The following is a 15,782-nucleotide window of genomic DNA, read 5'->3' on the forward strand; positions in this document are numbered from 1 at the left end:
GAGAAAATACTCCAAGCTCAAAAGAAGTGAAGGACTTCAGTTTCTACCCACACGGACCTTGTCAGGTAGCCAATGACTTGTCCTTTCATTGTGAGTGACTAATATCAATGCTGGCTCTAAAGAAAGACACTTTTCATAATCGCCCAACAATCTGCTAAGTGAAAACATATGGATAGGCTTAGGCAAAGCCTGCCAGGGGTCTTTGCTGAATGGAAAACAGGTGCTTTCATTCTGTGCCACGTAATACCCCATTTACCCCCAAGTCCAAAGGTTACAGGACTAATAGCTGCCTTGTGGTAATCAGGGAAAGCCAAGACACTGGCTCTGGTGAAACATCTGGGACATATTTTACATACTTGCAACATATGCTTCAGGTTCAATTAAAGTGAGGCTTTGGCACATTTATTAATCTTTTTTACTTTTATCCTATAAGAGGACCCACTGACCTGACCTCACTATTATACCATATGAGAAAACAGAGAAATAATGAGAGCTAGAGGTCACTACCTGCTCGTCTGGCAAAAAACACATTTGTTTTCTCATGAAATTCCATTATGCATGACTCTCTACACAAACTTTAAATAGAGGAACCAATGAATTTTTTAAAGTAGGAAATTACCCTTCTCCTACTCAGACACACTGATAGCCAAGACTTAGAACATTCACCACTGTGAGAGCCAGTCACGAGACAGACGCCAATAAATGGAAACTTGAAGGATCCTTTCATATTTCCATTTATTGTAGTAAAAACTTTTAATATTGCTAGAGTCCATGTTAAGATTCTTCCCTCTACTATGCAAGTCCCTAAAAGTCTATTGTAAATTATTCCACTGGAGATTTTCTTTTTGTTCAGATATGATTTTTATATTCTCAATTGCATTATGAGTGAAAGAAAGAAAAACCTTCTAAATCACTCAAATAAAGGGGTGGATTAATGAAAATCAGCTTACAATCTTTTCATATGTAAAACACACTGTTTGTCACCATTCTGTACAGAAAAATACAGTTGAATTCACACAGTAATTTAAGCACTCGCCTTCGATCAACTTTGGTAACTAGACCTGAAAATGTATTTGAACTAGGGTGTCAATTTCAGGCAACCAAACTGTGGATCCCAATAGATGCCGCTCCAGAGATGTGGGATTGTTTCCACTCTGGCATGATCTACCTGACATCTATGTTTTGGTGAGCTGGTTAACCAGCCGTGCTGTTGGTTTCCCACTCCTAACATCTTCTCTATTAAAAATGACCAGAAGGGAAGATAAGTGGTATAGAGTAACAACCAACTAGCTAAAAAAATACAGGCTGACGTCAAGCAGGGGCACTGAAGTACTAGACTTCACTAAGAGTTTCCATTTTTTAACATTTCTGGGGAAACGCCTGCTGGTGGAATGGCTCTTTATGGTGGCTTTAATAATAAAGCAGCAACAAGCAAGGGAAAATGGCCATAAATGGATGGCAGCTCCGTGTTCATCAGCAAAGAAATGATGATTCAGAGCTGGCATGTTGAGTTAAAATATCAGTTCTCTACAGCTCTACAACTGACCTTAACAATAAATCATATCATTTATTGCCAGAAGTGTATGCCCTTGTTATTCAACATTAAAAACAAACACATATGTATTTTTGCAGGAAGGAGATTTTGTTAGTTTATGTTTGATGATGTTGCTAATGACTAAATGCTGTTCAGAAGAAAAATTCCACATAAAAGCTCTATCAGTTTAAAAATGTTTGAACTAGCAGAAGGGAGAAAGTGTGTGTGTGTGTGCATGTATTTCTATTTTCCTTCTAGCACTGAATATTAGTTAGGAAAAAACTCATTTGGGAGGTTAACTAATCACTGTGAGGTTGTTTTGTTTTCTTTTGTTTGACATTTCCAATGCTTAACTTCCAGCACACAAATTCTTACACTAGGATATAAGTGTACACCTCTACTGGAATCAAAGGTCAAGGGCATAAATTAAGATATAGCTGTTTTTCTCTTTTCTTCAGAAGATTTCAGCGGTTTACTATAACGGAAGTCAGACAGATTCTATAAGGTCAGAATCTGGTTTTATACGCTGAACAACGTGGAAATAATGAATGATAGTCTCACTCTTCCTTCCCAATCTCACCTTAAGACTTTAAGATTTTACGTCTAGAAATGCCAAGAGATAAGGGATAAATTGGGAGTTCAAGATTTGCAGATACAAACTAATACATATAAAGTAGATAAACAACAAGCTTATACTATATAGCACAGGGAACTATATTCAATATCTTGTAGTAACTTACAGTGAAAAAGAATATGAAAATGAATATATATATGTTCATGTATGACTGAAGTATTGTCCTATACACCAGAAACTGACACAACATTGTAAACTGCACTTCAAAATATATATATGTGTGTGTGTATGTGTGTGTGTGTGTGTGTATATACAAGAAACAATAAATGCCCGAAGATGATGACAAACCAGCCTCACTAACCTCCTTGAGATAGAAAGCTATTCTTCTGACCCCAGTCACTGCCGCAGTGATGCAAGGTCATTCTGATTCCTCCCTCCAGTGATCCCCTCTCCCCAGGGGACAACCAATCCAAGTAGTCTCAGAAACTAGCTGTTGTGTACTGTGGGCACCATCTCGGAGCCAACCAGCAATCGAAATACGAGCCTCTCTGAGCAGACTTTCCTGACCAAGGAGCCACAGGACCATACCAAGTCTAGGTGATTATTTAAATGCCCTCCAGAACCCTCCGCACATGTGTTCTTTTGCTGAGCAATTCTTGGAAAATTGCGGGTGACAATATCCATGTTCAGCTCATGCAGGCTGCCGTTTTTTCACTTCTCTCTTCCCCCAAAGTGTAGCCTGATTTGTAATAATCATGATAGGACAAATTTTTGCCCTTCAAATACAGTTGTCACTGCCGTTATCTTCACAAGAGCTATCAAGTTCCAGACAAGCTGAATTATTTTTTTTTGTTCCTGGCAGAAAAATATTTGACCCAGCTCTGGACAAAAGCGAAGACGATTTATAGCCCTCTCTCCCTCTTTGCAACATGCAGTGGCATTGTTAGGATGATAAACAGCACTGTCCAATTTTCTGGACTCAAACACTTCAACTCCTTTTTTAACTGTCTGTGAAAACAGTGTCATGTCTACATTTCCCCATCCCCAGGTACCCAAGTGCTGGGAAAGATAATTACCTTGTCATCTTTGTCATCTTCTTCTTCCTCGTCCTCTAGCATGTCCTCCACTACCTGCAGACAGAAACAGAAGTCGTTTTCGTGCTCTTAAAGGAGAGAATTTTGTTCTGTCATTTTGAACCTTTTGGCAATGAAAACTTTATTAACATTTGAAACAGATGCACTGAGAGGAAATATTTGATCTAGAGATAGGGATTAGGAAAATGCTATGCCTTTAATTGATTAACACCAGGGAACCAAATCCCAGTCAGGGGAACCCTATTAGTGTGAAATGTTCTGTGACAACTTAAAGAATATGAAATACGCATAAGGTAAACTAACATTAATTTGAAGGATGCTTTAAATCAGGAGATTTCTTTCTGACCTACTCCACTGTCTATATTAATTAGGCACTTTTAAGTTTGGAACTAGATAACTAAGCAGAAAACAGCTCTGCTATTTCTAATTTACTTGTCACCCAACCCTGAGATAAAAAACTATGTCTGTTCATTGTTTCATGCTGGTGATCTATGGCATAAAACTAACAATATCTTTCACAGCTCCAGTTTTAATTCTGATATATAAATGTCAACTCTTGAGTATCTCTAAATTACTTGTGGATTTTGTGGACTACCTGAAACTCTATTTTAATTTTCTGTGATTTTTATGCATGAATTACATTACGAGAATGGACATTATTGAAAGAAAATTAGAAATATATTCAACAATCAACTGTGTGTAATATGTGTAACTAACCCATGTAGGTAGATAACACATGCACGTATTTTTTTACCTCCTGGTTTACCTACTTCAGCAGAAATGGACAAGTGATTTTGGATTTGTCAAATAATTTCCCCTTGCCTGAATCAATATATACCCACAGGCATTATAAATGAGACTTCACCCTGTTTCTGGTGTTTTATTATGTTTTTATATACATATACACTAAATGGAAAACCAAAAATTTTTTAAACTTTGAGGGGAGTTGTTATTCAGGTAAATGCCAACTTATGATAGTATTTCTGCCACTTGATACAATTTCTAATTCTTGTGGTGCTTTTTATCTTTGTTTCCAGTATCTTTATCTCTGAATATACTCAATAGCATCGTGGTTATCAAATATTTCTAAACCTTTCCCCTAAAGCTCATACCTTTAGAATACAGAGATAGCTACCCCTTCTTCCACGTGGCTTTATGACAGAGACAGAAATATGCTATGAAACAAAACTTTCATACCTAAGACTTATACAAAGAGTTACATAACCAAATCAACACATCAGGACTCCCAGTTATTCTAAGAATTTTTCTCAACTATTCTAAAAGCATTAATTGATTTTAAAAAAATAGCCCAAACACAAACCTCTAGTTCTCATGAACTGATATATAACTAAAAGCAACTGACAACCTGGAAGATTTTTCTTAATTTAATGTCACACTTTAAATATTCTATTAAATGGTAGCATCTTGTGGTCTTTCAGACATTCAGCATTGCCAAAGAACCACAGTGGCACAATGCACTGTTTCCAATATCAAGTGAGAGTTTACATTTATTTTGGGGGCATATAAAGTAATCCAGTCGCAGCAAGAAAGGAGGACTCTTGACATTCTAACTATATTCAGCCACTCCATGAGCATTTATGACCAACACCCTTGTCAAGGCACACAGTGGGAAGGACTGTGAGAATATAAAGATGGGCAACACAGAGATACTTCATCTGTAGTCATGTCAGCCCTCAAGAGGCTTATAATCCAACAGAATTTAAATGGGGGCTATCAGATAGTCTTTCATGTTGACTTTTAATTTCCTGAAATTTTGAAGCACCCGTATTATATGGACAACAATAGTGACAATGTATAACTGAGGCCAGGCTGTTCCAAATTGGGCTCTTTGTGATGGGGGTTTAAAGAGGAAAAGCAGTCACAATATTTCAGTACATTGTGTGACATAAAAAACATTCACCTAACACAGCAAGTAACTAAACTAGAACTCAAACCCAGACTGTGGGATAGCAGAGAGCCAGCTCTCAAAGCCTGCCCAGCTCTAAACCAAAAACAAAACAAAACAAAATGAAAAAGGGAAAAAATGGAAAAGAAAAACAGGCGAACAAAGAATTGACCTCACATGATTTTTTAAAATGATTATAATTTTGTATCTCTAATAAAATGATGTTTACAATTTTAGATTTATATTAAGTAATTTTTCAAAGGTTGGTCATTATTACCTATTTTTAAAAAATAAAAATTATACCTATTGAGCCATACAACATGATGATTTCATATGTCTTAGATTAAGTGATTTTTTTCCCTAAAATTATGCAGAATCACATAGCAAATGTGGAAAATGAAATTATTATAATTTTATTCCTGTACATAAAGTCAAACAATATTTTAGCTGGCTATTAAGAACGGATTATATGCCTCCCTCTTCAGTACGTACCATCATCGTGCAGGTGCAAGGAAGGCTGAGTGGTACTGGATTGTGCCTAGCAGTTGTAAGGTACATAATAGGTGTTCAAGAAGTTTTGTTGAGAGAGTGAACAGAGGAATACGTGATTTATTCTTCCTATCTTCAGATACACCTTTTGGTAGAGGGCCTATTATTTATCTCACAGAAGTGAACTAGCTCACCCAGAAAAACTTATACTTAATCAATGATGCAGATAAATAAAAGCAAATATTCAAAATGCTTTCAAAGATTTGCCTGGCAATAGAAAGTTAATTTTCAAAAGTTAATTTCCAAGTTAATTTTCGTAAGTTCAAAATATTACTGAACCATAAAACAAACCAATAGCTTATTTTACACATTTCACAAATCAGCCGAAGATCTTATGTTCAAGAATAGCTCAAAGAGGCCTCCAGAATCAAGCTCTTCATTTGCAAAACCTAAACTGTTCCCACCCTGCACAAGTGGGTAATTGGCTATGCACAATTGCTCCACAAATGTGCGGGAAGAACCACCCAACACAACCATTTGCTTTTACATTTGGCAGAAAAGTGTTGCGTTAGCGAGAGGCCTTTGTGTTGTGTTTTAGCACCCGAGTGAGGGCTTTTCCCCTCCTCCAGTGCCTTTTTAATGTTACATCATAAACATCTACAAGGGAGGATTTATAATTCAGACGGTTTCCTACTGATGCCTTTAAGCTCCTCCAGAATGCATCCCACGATTAAGTTTTGCTCAGGTGAAGTTTAAGGTCCCTTGGAAAATGGAGACAATAATAGCACCTGTCCCACAGTGTTGATTAGGGATCCAAAGAGAGTGTATTTAAAGAGCTCAGCCCAGGGCCTGTGTCAAAGTAAGGACTCAAAACTGTGAGTGATTAATGAAAATAAAAAATGACTTGCATTTAAAATATTTTAAACTTTAATTTTTAGAAATTAAATGCTATAGTTTTTTCCTGGACAAAATACTCAGTGTTATGAAAGGCATACACAATTCTGATTCATGTTTCACTGACACTGAGAAATACATAAAGGAGCAAGGTAGAGGCGTGGATAAAGATTCCTAATTAAAATGATAACAGTTTCACAACTAATTTTCAGGTTTTAAAAATGGTGCAATGAAATGGATGGCAAATAAAAGGAAGAGTGTCTCAGAAGCCGTAAGACATGAGCCCTGGCCAAATGCAATGAGTATAGATATTGCAAACTGAGCTTTTAAAAACAAACTGTATGTATGTATCACTGAAGTACATTTAATGACTATACAAAATTGCAACCTTTCCCAGAGAACTCAAGTAACACCTACTATTTAGAAAAAGAGTGCTGGAGTTTAACACTTAACTAAGGAAAACAAATAAAAGAAAGGAATCCAGTCTCAAATTCCAGCTCTTTCCTCTTCAAATAAAACCACATAAAGGCTACATAGTTTTGTTTTCAAGTATACAAAGTCCAGTTGCCCAAACATTTGTCAGCAATAATTTCATAAATCTATAGGATTTCCTTGAGGAAAAAAAAAATGAAGAGTGATGAAAAAATGCATGTGTTAGAAAAGATGTATTTTTACAAAGTTGGCTTTTCCCCCCTTTTTTCTTTAGGGGAATATCTTAGATTGGCTCTGGAATTCTTTTTCCAAATTATGCTTTCTGATACCTTGCTTGAAAGCAAGTAGTATTAATCAAACAAAGGAAGGGCACCAGGGAAATCAGAAAGATGTAATGCAAGCAGTTAAAAGTGACATGACCTTCTGTAATGTCGCTCGTCACAGACTTATATGCCACACACTGGAGGAAGGTCTTGAAAGAAACTGATTCTTAGTACTATTTCTTGAATGTAATACTAATAAAGATGACATTTAAAAAAACACACGTAGACAGCCTCAAATGCAGCATGCCAGCTACATTACAGCCAAATAATAAGCAGGTAGCATTATTTTAAAAAGTGTAATATTTCTTTTTTCATGTTCCATATTTGCTGAACATTTGTCATTAACATATAAAATACAATAGGTGGCTGTGTATTTTAAAGCTCCATTTTCAAAATGGAGCCAAAATGTATCTGCAGAATCGTTACATTTTATGCAGTTGTATAGATGCTCTATTAATATGATGACTTTTAATTACAATTCAACTCAACTAAATACTTTGTTTTGAAAGGAAATAAAATTTCATTTGGCCAAAATGTTAAAAATGATGTTGGTCATTTGCCTGAAAATATGGCAACATGTTTAGAATTACTCCACTAGGCAAGGATATATAAGGGAGGGGACTAGAAGGATGCAGAAAAGAAAGACCAAAAGAGTGAAAGGATGAGGAAAAGTGGATTCAAGTCAACTTCATTATTAAAATCATCATGGGACAGTGGATGCTAAGTATTGCTTTTTAATATCAACTTAGGGTGCATGTTTTAAAGCTAAAATGACAAAAAGGGGGTTAAAAGTTTCATGAAATTATGAAATTATTCATGAAATTTTTAACCCCCTTTTTGTCATTTTAGCTTTAAAATGAAACACTTTGTATTATGATATTCCCGGGGCTAAAATCTTCCACTTATTTCTATCTCTTTAACCAAAAAGGAACTGAAAGAATCTTGGTTATGCTACCTTTGTAAGATAAGTATTGAGTACCATAAAGCCAAAAACCCTGAAAAAGTCAAAACACAAACCAGTTTCTTTTGTATGTTTACTTTTTTTCCCTCAGAAATTATCTTTGAATTAAATGGATGTTTTGCTATGTTCAGAATGAATAGTTGCACAATTCAAATTGCCTTACTCAAAACGGTCTGTAAAAAAGCAACGCATTTAAATTAAAGAAGAAATCACTGCTGTCCAGATGTGCAACAGCGATGTTAAAAAATTAAAGAAAGAAAATTGTCACAAAAGAAAGAAGTTTCATATTTAATTTCATATTCACAGAACATCCAAATGTGTACAGATGCTTATATTTGGATACATTACAAACTAAATGCTTATTTCCACCCTGGAGATATGGAGGGATTTGGGGAGAGCAGCTTTCCTCAACATGGTCTGGAGTTCATTTGCACTATTTTGTGTGTGCATAAACCAAGCAGAACATGCAGTTGTGAGCCAATGGATGTATTACATGTGCAAGTATCATATGAAATTATTGAAGGCCTATGATTTGAGAAGATGCACATAACCACTCAGGTCACTTTGGATCACTTGGAAGCACTGGAGGTCGGGCTGCAGACTTCTGTGATCAATAAGATCATTATAGGTACAGCTGTGCTGACATTTTCACAACAGGACACCTGCACCTCTCAAGATTTTTGAGAAGGAACTTTTGCAAAATGAATAGTGCCATTAAACCATACGTATAATTTACTCCACCTTTGAAAGAATAATAAAACCCATAAACAGGTCTGGGATATACTGTTTCATCTAGTCTATCTCAAAGGCAACTGCATGGATGATGGCTGCTTAGTTTGATTCACGCTATTAAGAATTTGACCTTGGAGTATTTCAGCTACTGTAGTCATCAAGATAACTGAACCACTAGATGTAATAATAATTAGTGTGATAGGCTTGCCAGCGAGGCTGAATATATTGCAATACAAAAGAAGGCAGACTCAAAAGAAAAGCATTATTACTTACTGCTAAAAGACTTCCTGATTTTTACAGAGACACTAAAATACAATTATTTCTTCTTGCAGAATGCATTTCCTTGGCTCATTCTGGGAAGTGCCATGTTGTAATTTAGTCTGATTCTTAATAGGAAATGTGGCGTTAATGTGGCTATCAGATGACTTTTGATGCATGCCGCTGATTACATACAGCCTGTATTCTGCATCACCAACAGCGGCACTCTTATTTGCAGTATAATATGCTTCGCTGTAAGGTGCAAGGACAGTAAATTTACTTTACTGGCCAAGAGTATGTAACCTCTTATTTTTTAAGTGTCAGCTTAATATGCAGAAAAACCCTTCCATTAAGAAAGGCTAAATACAATATAAATTCTACAATCAGTAGAAGCATCTTAAATGAATTTCTTTTCATATCTCCTTTTCAGTATTCATAAATGCTCATTCTTATGCTTACACAAAGCACTGTGAACAGAATTCTAGTGTTTATTTGAACTATGTCTCCATCTAAAGGCTTCACAATGTATTGTATTTTTGCTTGCAGGGAAAATTCTAATCTTGTGTCTTTGGGATACTGCATATTAATTTGATTGAGTAGGGAAAAATAGGTCAACGATTAATCTGCATGTGCTTTTCAAATAAAAATGCTTTCTTGAAACAATAATATTTTTCAGGTTAAAAATTATACAAAAGGCCAAAAAAATTAAAATGTTTAATGTGTTTTGCAAATGAAATGAAAACATAGCTAGACTTACCACTAATCTTTTATAAAATGTAATATTTTCAAAGGAAAACATTTCTGTTCATTAATAATAAATAGATTTCAAATAATAAAGAAAATTATGTGCTTAAGTCTCTCTATAAAACCAAGAGTCCATTCCAGAACCACACATTTGCAACAAAAAAGCCACAATTTTCAATGTTTCAGGTTTTAAAAACAACTTGAGGAATTTTTGTTTTTAAGTGTCTAATAAAGAGCCCACACAATCTATTCAAAATATCTTCTGCAAAGCAGGAAGATGGGGCTGCTATGACCTCTGTGAGCAAACCATGACCTCCAATCTTCTCCAGTCTTCTCAGAAATGTACTTTGTTCTAACCCTATCAGCTATGTGTGGGAGCATTAAAGCTGTAACAGGCAAGTTCTTTTCATATAAATGTATAGTTTAGCAGATGTAATATAGGTAAATGGTACACTTTGGGAAGATGAGATAACTTTAAACAACAGAATTTGAAAACAAAACAAAACAAAAAATCATTTATTTGGAGGTTAATCTTAGCAAACTTTTGAACCGTCCTGCTCTGTTAGGTCTGATCTACTTTTTTTTACAAAAATTCACAGCTACTGCCTATTTTAAGCAATGTATTGGGAGTAGGAAAGGGAGTGAGGGGAATAGGTGGACATTTAAAGAGAAAAATATTCTGATGCTAATTTGATTTTTCTTTCTTTGTTTCTTGTGCCTAGAATATTCTGAGGTCTGAGAACATTATGTCAGAAACCCTGACTTTAAAAACGGGGCATATTTTGAATGTTAAAAAAATCATGCAGTCAGAATAACTTCAGCTTTTTCCTTTCATCTCTTTTCTATAAATAATAATGCTATAACATTTTAAAATCTTTTTTGTAAAGAATAATCACCTCACAAAAGACAGCCCACGTGGGTTTAGACCTACATTGGAACTGGAAAGAATGTCTGTGGTGAATGGTGAACTGGGGCACAAAAGCCTGAATGAAAAGAATGTTCGCGAAACCTCACACAAAACCTCCGTAACCGTTTTATCATGAGCTTCCCACAATATAACACAAGAGCTCTATGTTCCAGGAAAAGCCTGCCTGGTCCACTTATCATTTCAGCCTTATGTAGTGTATTGTGTGATTGCTAAATTAGTGCATAATGTATTTGTAATATTTATAGTACCAACATTTAGTTAAATAACCTTTATGTAAGATTTATGTTGATTTTTTTTATTTCTCATTTAATGGCAAATTATGAAGAGCATGTTTCATAAAGATAATTCTCCATTTAAATTCATCAGTCCATTAAATATTAAAATTATGTTTCTGATGCAATTGAGAACAAATTTGTCCAGCTTCAGTGGTTATTTGCACTCATAAAAATTAGGCTTGATTAATAAAATTTAAATGCTTGATTAAGTTGACATTTTCATGTTCTTTTCTGATTTATTAAAATTAGTCCCTGTGCCCAGGCCTGGTATGCTAGTGTACGTTTACCTTTCTCCTTCTCTTAGTTGACATCCTGAGTGAGGCTATTAGGAGAGAGTATTTTGCTTTTCGACTCAATGACGTTTCAGGGAAATGCCCTGTTCTTTGCTCACGGGCTGCTGGTCTTTGTCTTTATGTGCTGTGCGTGGTGGAGATTTGTATTATAATAACCAAGAAAAATGTTTCTTCTAAGTATCTATGGATTGGATCTGTAAAATTGCACACATTTTTGGTATTTCTCAGTTCAGTTTTCAAAAGGCTTTAGGCCTTTTGTCGAGGATTGTTCAAATTTCTTCTTCTGTTGATAAAAATATAGTTCTCATTTTTGTGGGAGTTCCATATACATAGCAGAGGGCTTACAGACACAGGAAATCTTTCTGCGGCAATGCCCTTATCTTTGTCTATAAGTTCAAACCAAGAAGGACTAATGATCATGGAAAACCATTCCCTTCAATAGGTCTTGCAAAGGGAACTCTTCAAGAGAGGTGGTTATTTCCACTACGTTTAAACACACATTATACCCACACTGGCTTGTCCTCTTTCATACATGGTCAGGTGTCTAACAATCACTTACTAAGCACTCAGTCTATGCTTAACACAGTGTGTCGTGTCTTCAATCCTCACAATACTCCAATAAATATAGATACTATCCCCATTTTGCTGGTGAGGAAACTGGAGCAATTGAATTTTACCTAGGGAAATGAATAAATTCATAGAGCTAACAAGTGGAAGGTCTGAAATTTAATCCCAGGTCTTTGTAATTTCAAAGTTTGGGCTCTTAACCTGTGGCAACTGTAAAGCAGTAGTGGCAACCTTAGTTTTTAAGATGTTGCCATTGCCCATGGGAGTGTAACTCATCCAGAAACTTTGCTTAGGTGAACTGTCTCTCATGTAAGCATGCTACCAGAATATTCAATTATTTTTTAAAATAAGTGCTATGGTATCATGGTTTTTCTATTTTTCTTGAATGATGAAATAAATTCAGTAACAAATGACAGAAAATTCCTTTTAAAGTGTATTTTAGTTGTGTTACCTGCACGTACTACTCCAGTTCTGTGCGTAGAAAGCTTAAAAGTTGTATGTTCTTAGTAAATTTATCTCATACAACACTAAAAAAAACAAGAATACAAAACTCTCAGGGTTATTGGGCTCCTAATAATAGTTCTGACTGATAAAACTTTTCTACAAGCAGATAAAGACGTATCACTTCTTTTTCACTTTCAGTTTGCTAATCGAAGTCTTACAATCTCGTCACCTTTCAGAACTAGGGACAATAAGTCACCACAAAGAAAAGGGAACCCTCCTACACTGTTGGTGGGAATGCAGTTTGGTACAGCCACTGTGGAAAACAGTATGGAGATTCCTCAAAAGACTAAAAATAGACTTATCATATGACCCAGCAATCCCATTCCTGGGCCCATATCCAAAAAGATACCTGCACCCCAGTGTTCATAGCAGCACTATTTACGATAGCCAAGACATGGAAACAACCTAAATGCCCATCAACAGATGACTGGATAAAGAAGTGGTTATATATTTATACAATGGAATACTACTTGGCCATAAAAAATAAAATAAGGCCATTTGCAGCAACATGGATGGCCCTGGAGAATGTCACTCTAAGTGAAGTAAACCAGAAAGAGAAAGAAAAATACCATATGATATCACTCACATGTTGAATCTAAAAAAAAAAAAAAAAAGACAAATGAATTTATATATAAAACAGAAACAGTCTTGGACATAGAATACAGACTTGTGGTGCCAGGGCGGAGGGAGGTGGGAAGGGATAAACTGAGAGTTCGAGATTTGCAGATACTGACTGGTATATATAAAATAGATAAACAAGTTTATACTGTATAGCACAGGGAAATATATTCAATATCTTGTAGTAGCTTACAGTTAAAAAATATGAAAATAAATATATGTATATTCATGTATGACTGAAGCATTTTGCTGTACACCAGAAACTGACAACATTGTAAACTGACTATACCTCAATTAAAAAAAATAAGTTTCCACAAATATCATATGAAACCTGCCAACACCACGCACCATACAGGCCATGATGCAAACTAGTCACGGGCTCATGAGTCAGCCAGAAGGTGCTTCTGTTGGCCCTACATTCTATCTCCCTCACCATAATGTGTCAAGGAGTTTTACCTACCTACCAAGAGGAGTGTGCAAAACCATTCAGAAAGAACAAACAGGGCATCACTAGAAATAGATGGGAAAACAATTCGCCCTGAGAACTGAGACCAAAACTGTGGGTATCCTTTTTTTTCCTCCCCTAAATCCCACTATTCAATTGCAGACATGACAAAATTGTGTGGGCAGATCTTTGGAAAACAAAAAGAAATAATAAAACCATTTGGTTGGTAGATGCTTAGACCGGACACTTTGGAGAACCATTTAGATGGTGAATTCTTTGGATCCATGGAAGACTTTTGAGTTTAGGAAACTGGTTCTCCAATGAGTTCCTGGGGACCCAGGAGTCATCTGGGGTTCAAATAAGAGAAATTCTCAAATAAGAAATCCCATAAGTGGGGGTGAGATCTTTGGGTTTCCTTCGAGGTTGCCAAGACCCATTTGGTGGAAAAAAAGCTGGGTTTCAGGGCAAAAATTCTCTTTAGGAATGAACAGTATCTCTTTAGCCTGTTACATTCTCATATGCATCTTTGAGCAAGGTGGGAGGGATTCAGGAAGATGGAGAGGGACTACAGTATGAGAGTAACTAAGTATCCTCTACATCAACTACCACTCACTTTAAATTCTAAGTATCTCTCCTGAGTCCTAATAGATCTAAAAGCAAGAAGTTTGCTTTCTAGAGAGGAGGATCTTTAGTAAATTGATTTTTAAAAATAGAAGTGTTTTCCGTTACATCTTTCTCTATGTGAACTGACATGTCACGTACAGGTAATTCTCATCTTCTACCATTCTGCAATTTTAGCTTTCCAATTTGAAGTCTAGCTGCAGTTTGAGAATAGAGTAAAAAGACAGACAATAAACTGAAGTATTAAAGGCAAACATGGAATCACTGAGTGAAAGGGATAAACTGAAGGGTGGAAGAAAAGCTGCGGCCGCAGACTGGTAGGCCGCTTTTCTTTATGTGTATTCAGCACATGCACATACGTCTGGGACGGTCTTTTGGCTGCACACTCTGCATATCATATACAGTCCCCGATCACTGCACCTATTACATTCATGTATTCGATTTAGTTGTTTGTTACCCTCACTAGACCACAGACTGTTACAGGTGAGGACCAGGTCCCTTTATTTTTTCCCCTCTCTCTTTTTCAAATCGAAGCATAGTTGATTTCCTGAGAACAGGTCTTAAATCATCCTTGAACAACAGCTAGCTCAGGGCCTGCAAATGTTCAATACACTTCTGTTGAATTAAAATTATGCATGAAAATGAGACAATTTTTGATGTGGGAAAAAAGACTGGACTAAAATAATTAGTATTCATTCATCAAACATTTTTTGAGCAACTATTGTGCTGTTATGTCTGAGACATCTTGATCTGTGCTGGGATTAAATACAAATGGAAGATATAGTTAAAATAATCTGGGGCTGGTGAAGAAGCACCCCCCACCTCCCACAGTAAGCTTTGTATTATAAAACAGTGAGAGGGATATGGGACTCAGAGTGGTGGGTCCACTTAATCTCTTAGAGTGTGTGATGGTAAGGATGAGTTGGTGGGCGGTGGGGGGTGGCGAGAATGAGCGGTAAGTCAGAGACAGCTCTCCAGGGGAAATGATAAAGGTAATTGGTGGTTACTCAGGCATGTATATATATAATATTATATATATAAAATATTAAAACATTAATTGGTGGCAAATTAGTATTAATTACTGAAAATATTCAAAATGCATACACTCTGACCCAGAAATTCTCTTGTAAGGACTTTGTTAAAGGACATCACCAGAGACCAGCTTGAAGCCTTGTTTAAGATTTTTCTTTACAGCATTCTTTGAGATGGCAAAAACATTGGAAACTAACATTTCTAAAATAAGTGTTTAATTGAGAAAAAAGAAAGCATTCATATTGTGAAAACTATGTAGTCTTTAAAAATCGTGGTTTTCTGATAATTTCCCGGAAATTTCTAGATATGTTGTTGAATATAAAATTACCTATTACTGGGGGGAGGGTATAGCTCACAGTGCCACACATCACACCAGGCCGGCCCCCCGCACATCTATTCCGATACCCATGGGGCTCCCAGGTGCAGCACGTGCACCTCCTTAAACTCAAGATCTAGCCTGTGCTGCCCTTCCCTGGGCCACCTCATCTGTCCCACATGAACTACCTCCTGGGCAGAGGTCACTGCCTTATCCTAGGCTTCAGGTTCCCCACCTACACA

At 36.2% G+C, this 15,782-nt stretch overlaps 1 protein-coding gene across 16 annotated transcripts in view; it reads right to left on the reverse strand.

Annotated features, from left to right (window-relative positions):
• MCTP1 (multiple C2 and transmembrane domain containing 1) overlaps positions 1-15,782 on the reverse strand; it is a 483,190-nt gene that overhangs the window by 71,252 nt on the left and 396,156 nt on the right. For all 16 annotated transcript variants that reach the window (XM_074360364.1, XM_074360366.1, XM_074360368.1 and 13 more), the window contains one exon: positions 3,185-3,238. In XM_074360364.1, coding sequence (XP_074216465.1) covers positions 3,185-3,238 — 54 coding nt within the window. The remainder of the gene's footprint in view (positions 1-3,184; positions 3,239-15,782) is intronic.

This window comes from Camelus bactrianus, chromosome 3 (genome assembly GCF_048773025.1).
Source record: "Camelus bactrianus isolate YW-2024 breed Bactrian camel chromosome 3, ASM4877302v1, whole genome shotgun sequence".
NCBI lineage: Eukaryota > Metazoa > Chordata > Mammalia > Artiodactyla > Camelidae > Camelus > Camelus bactrianus.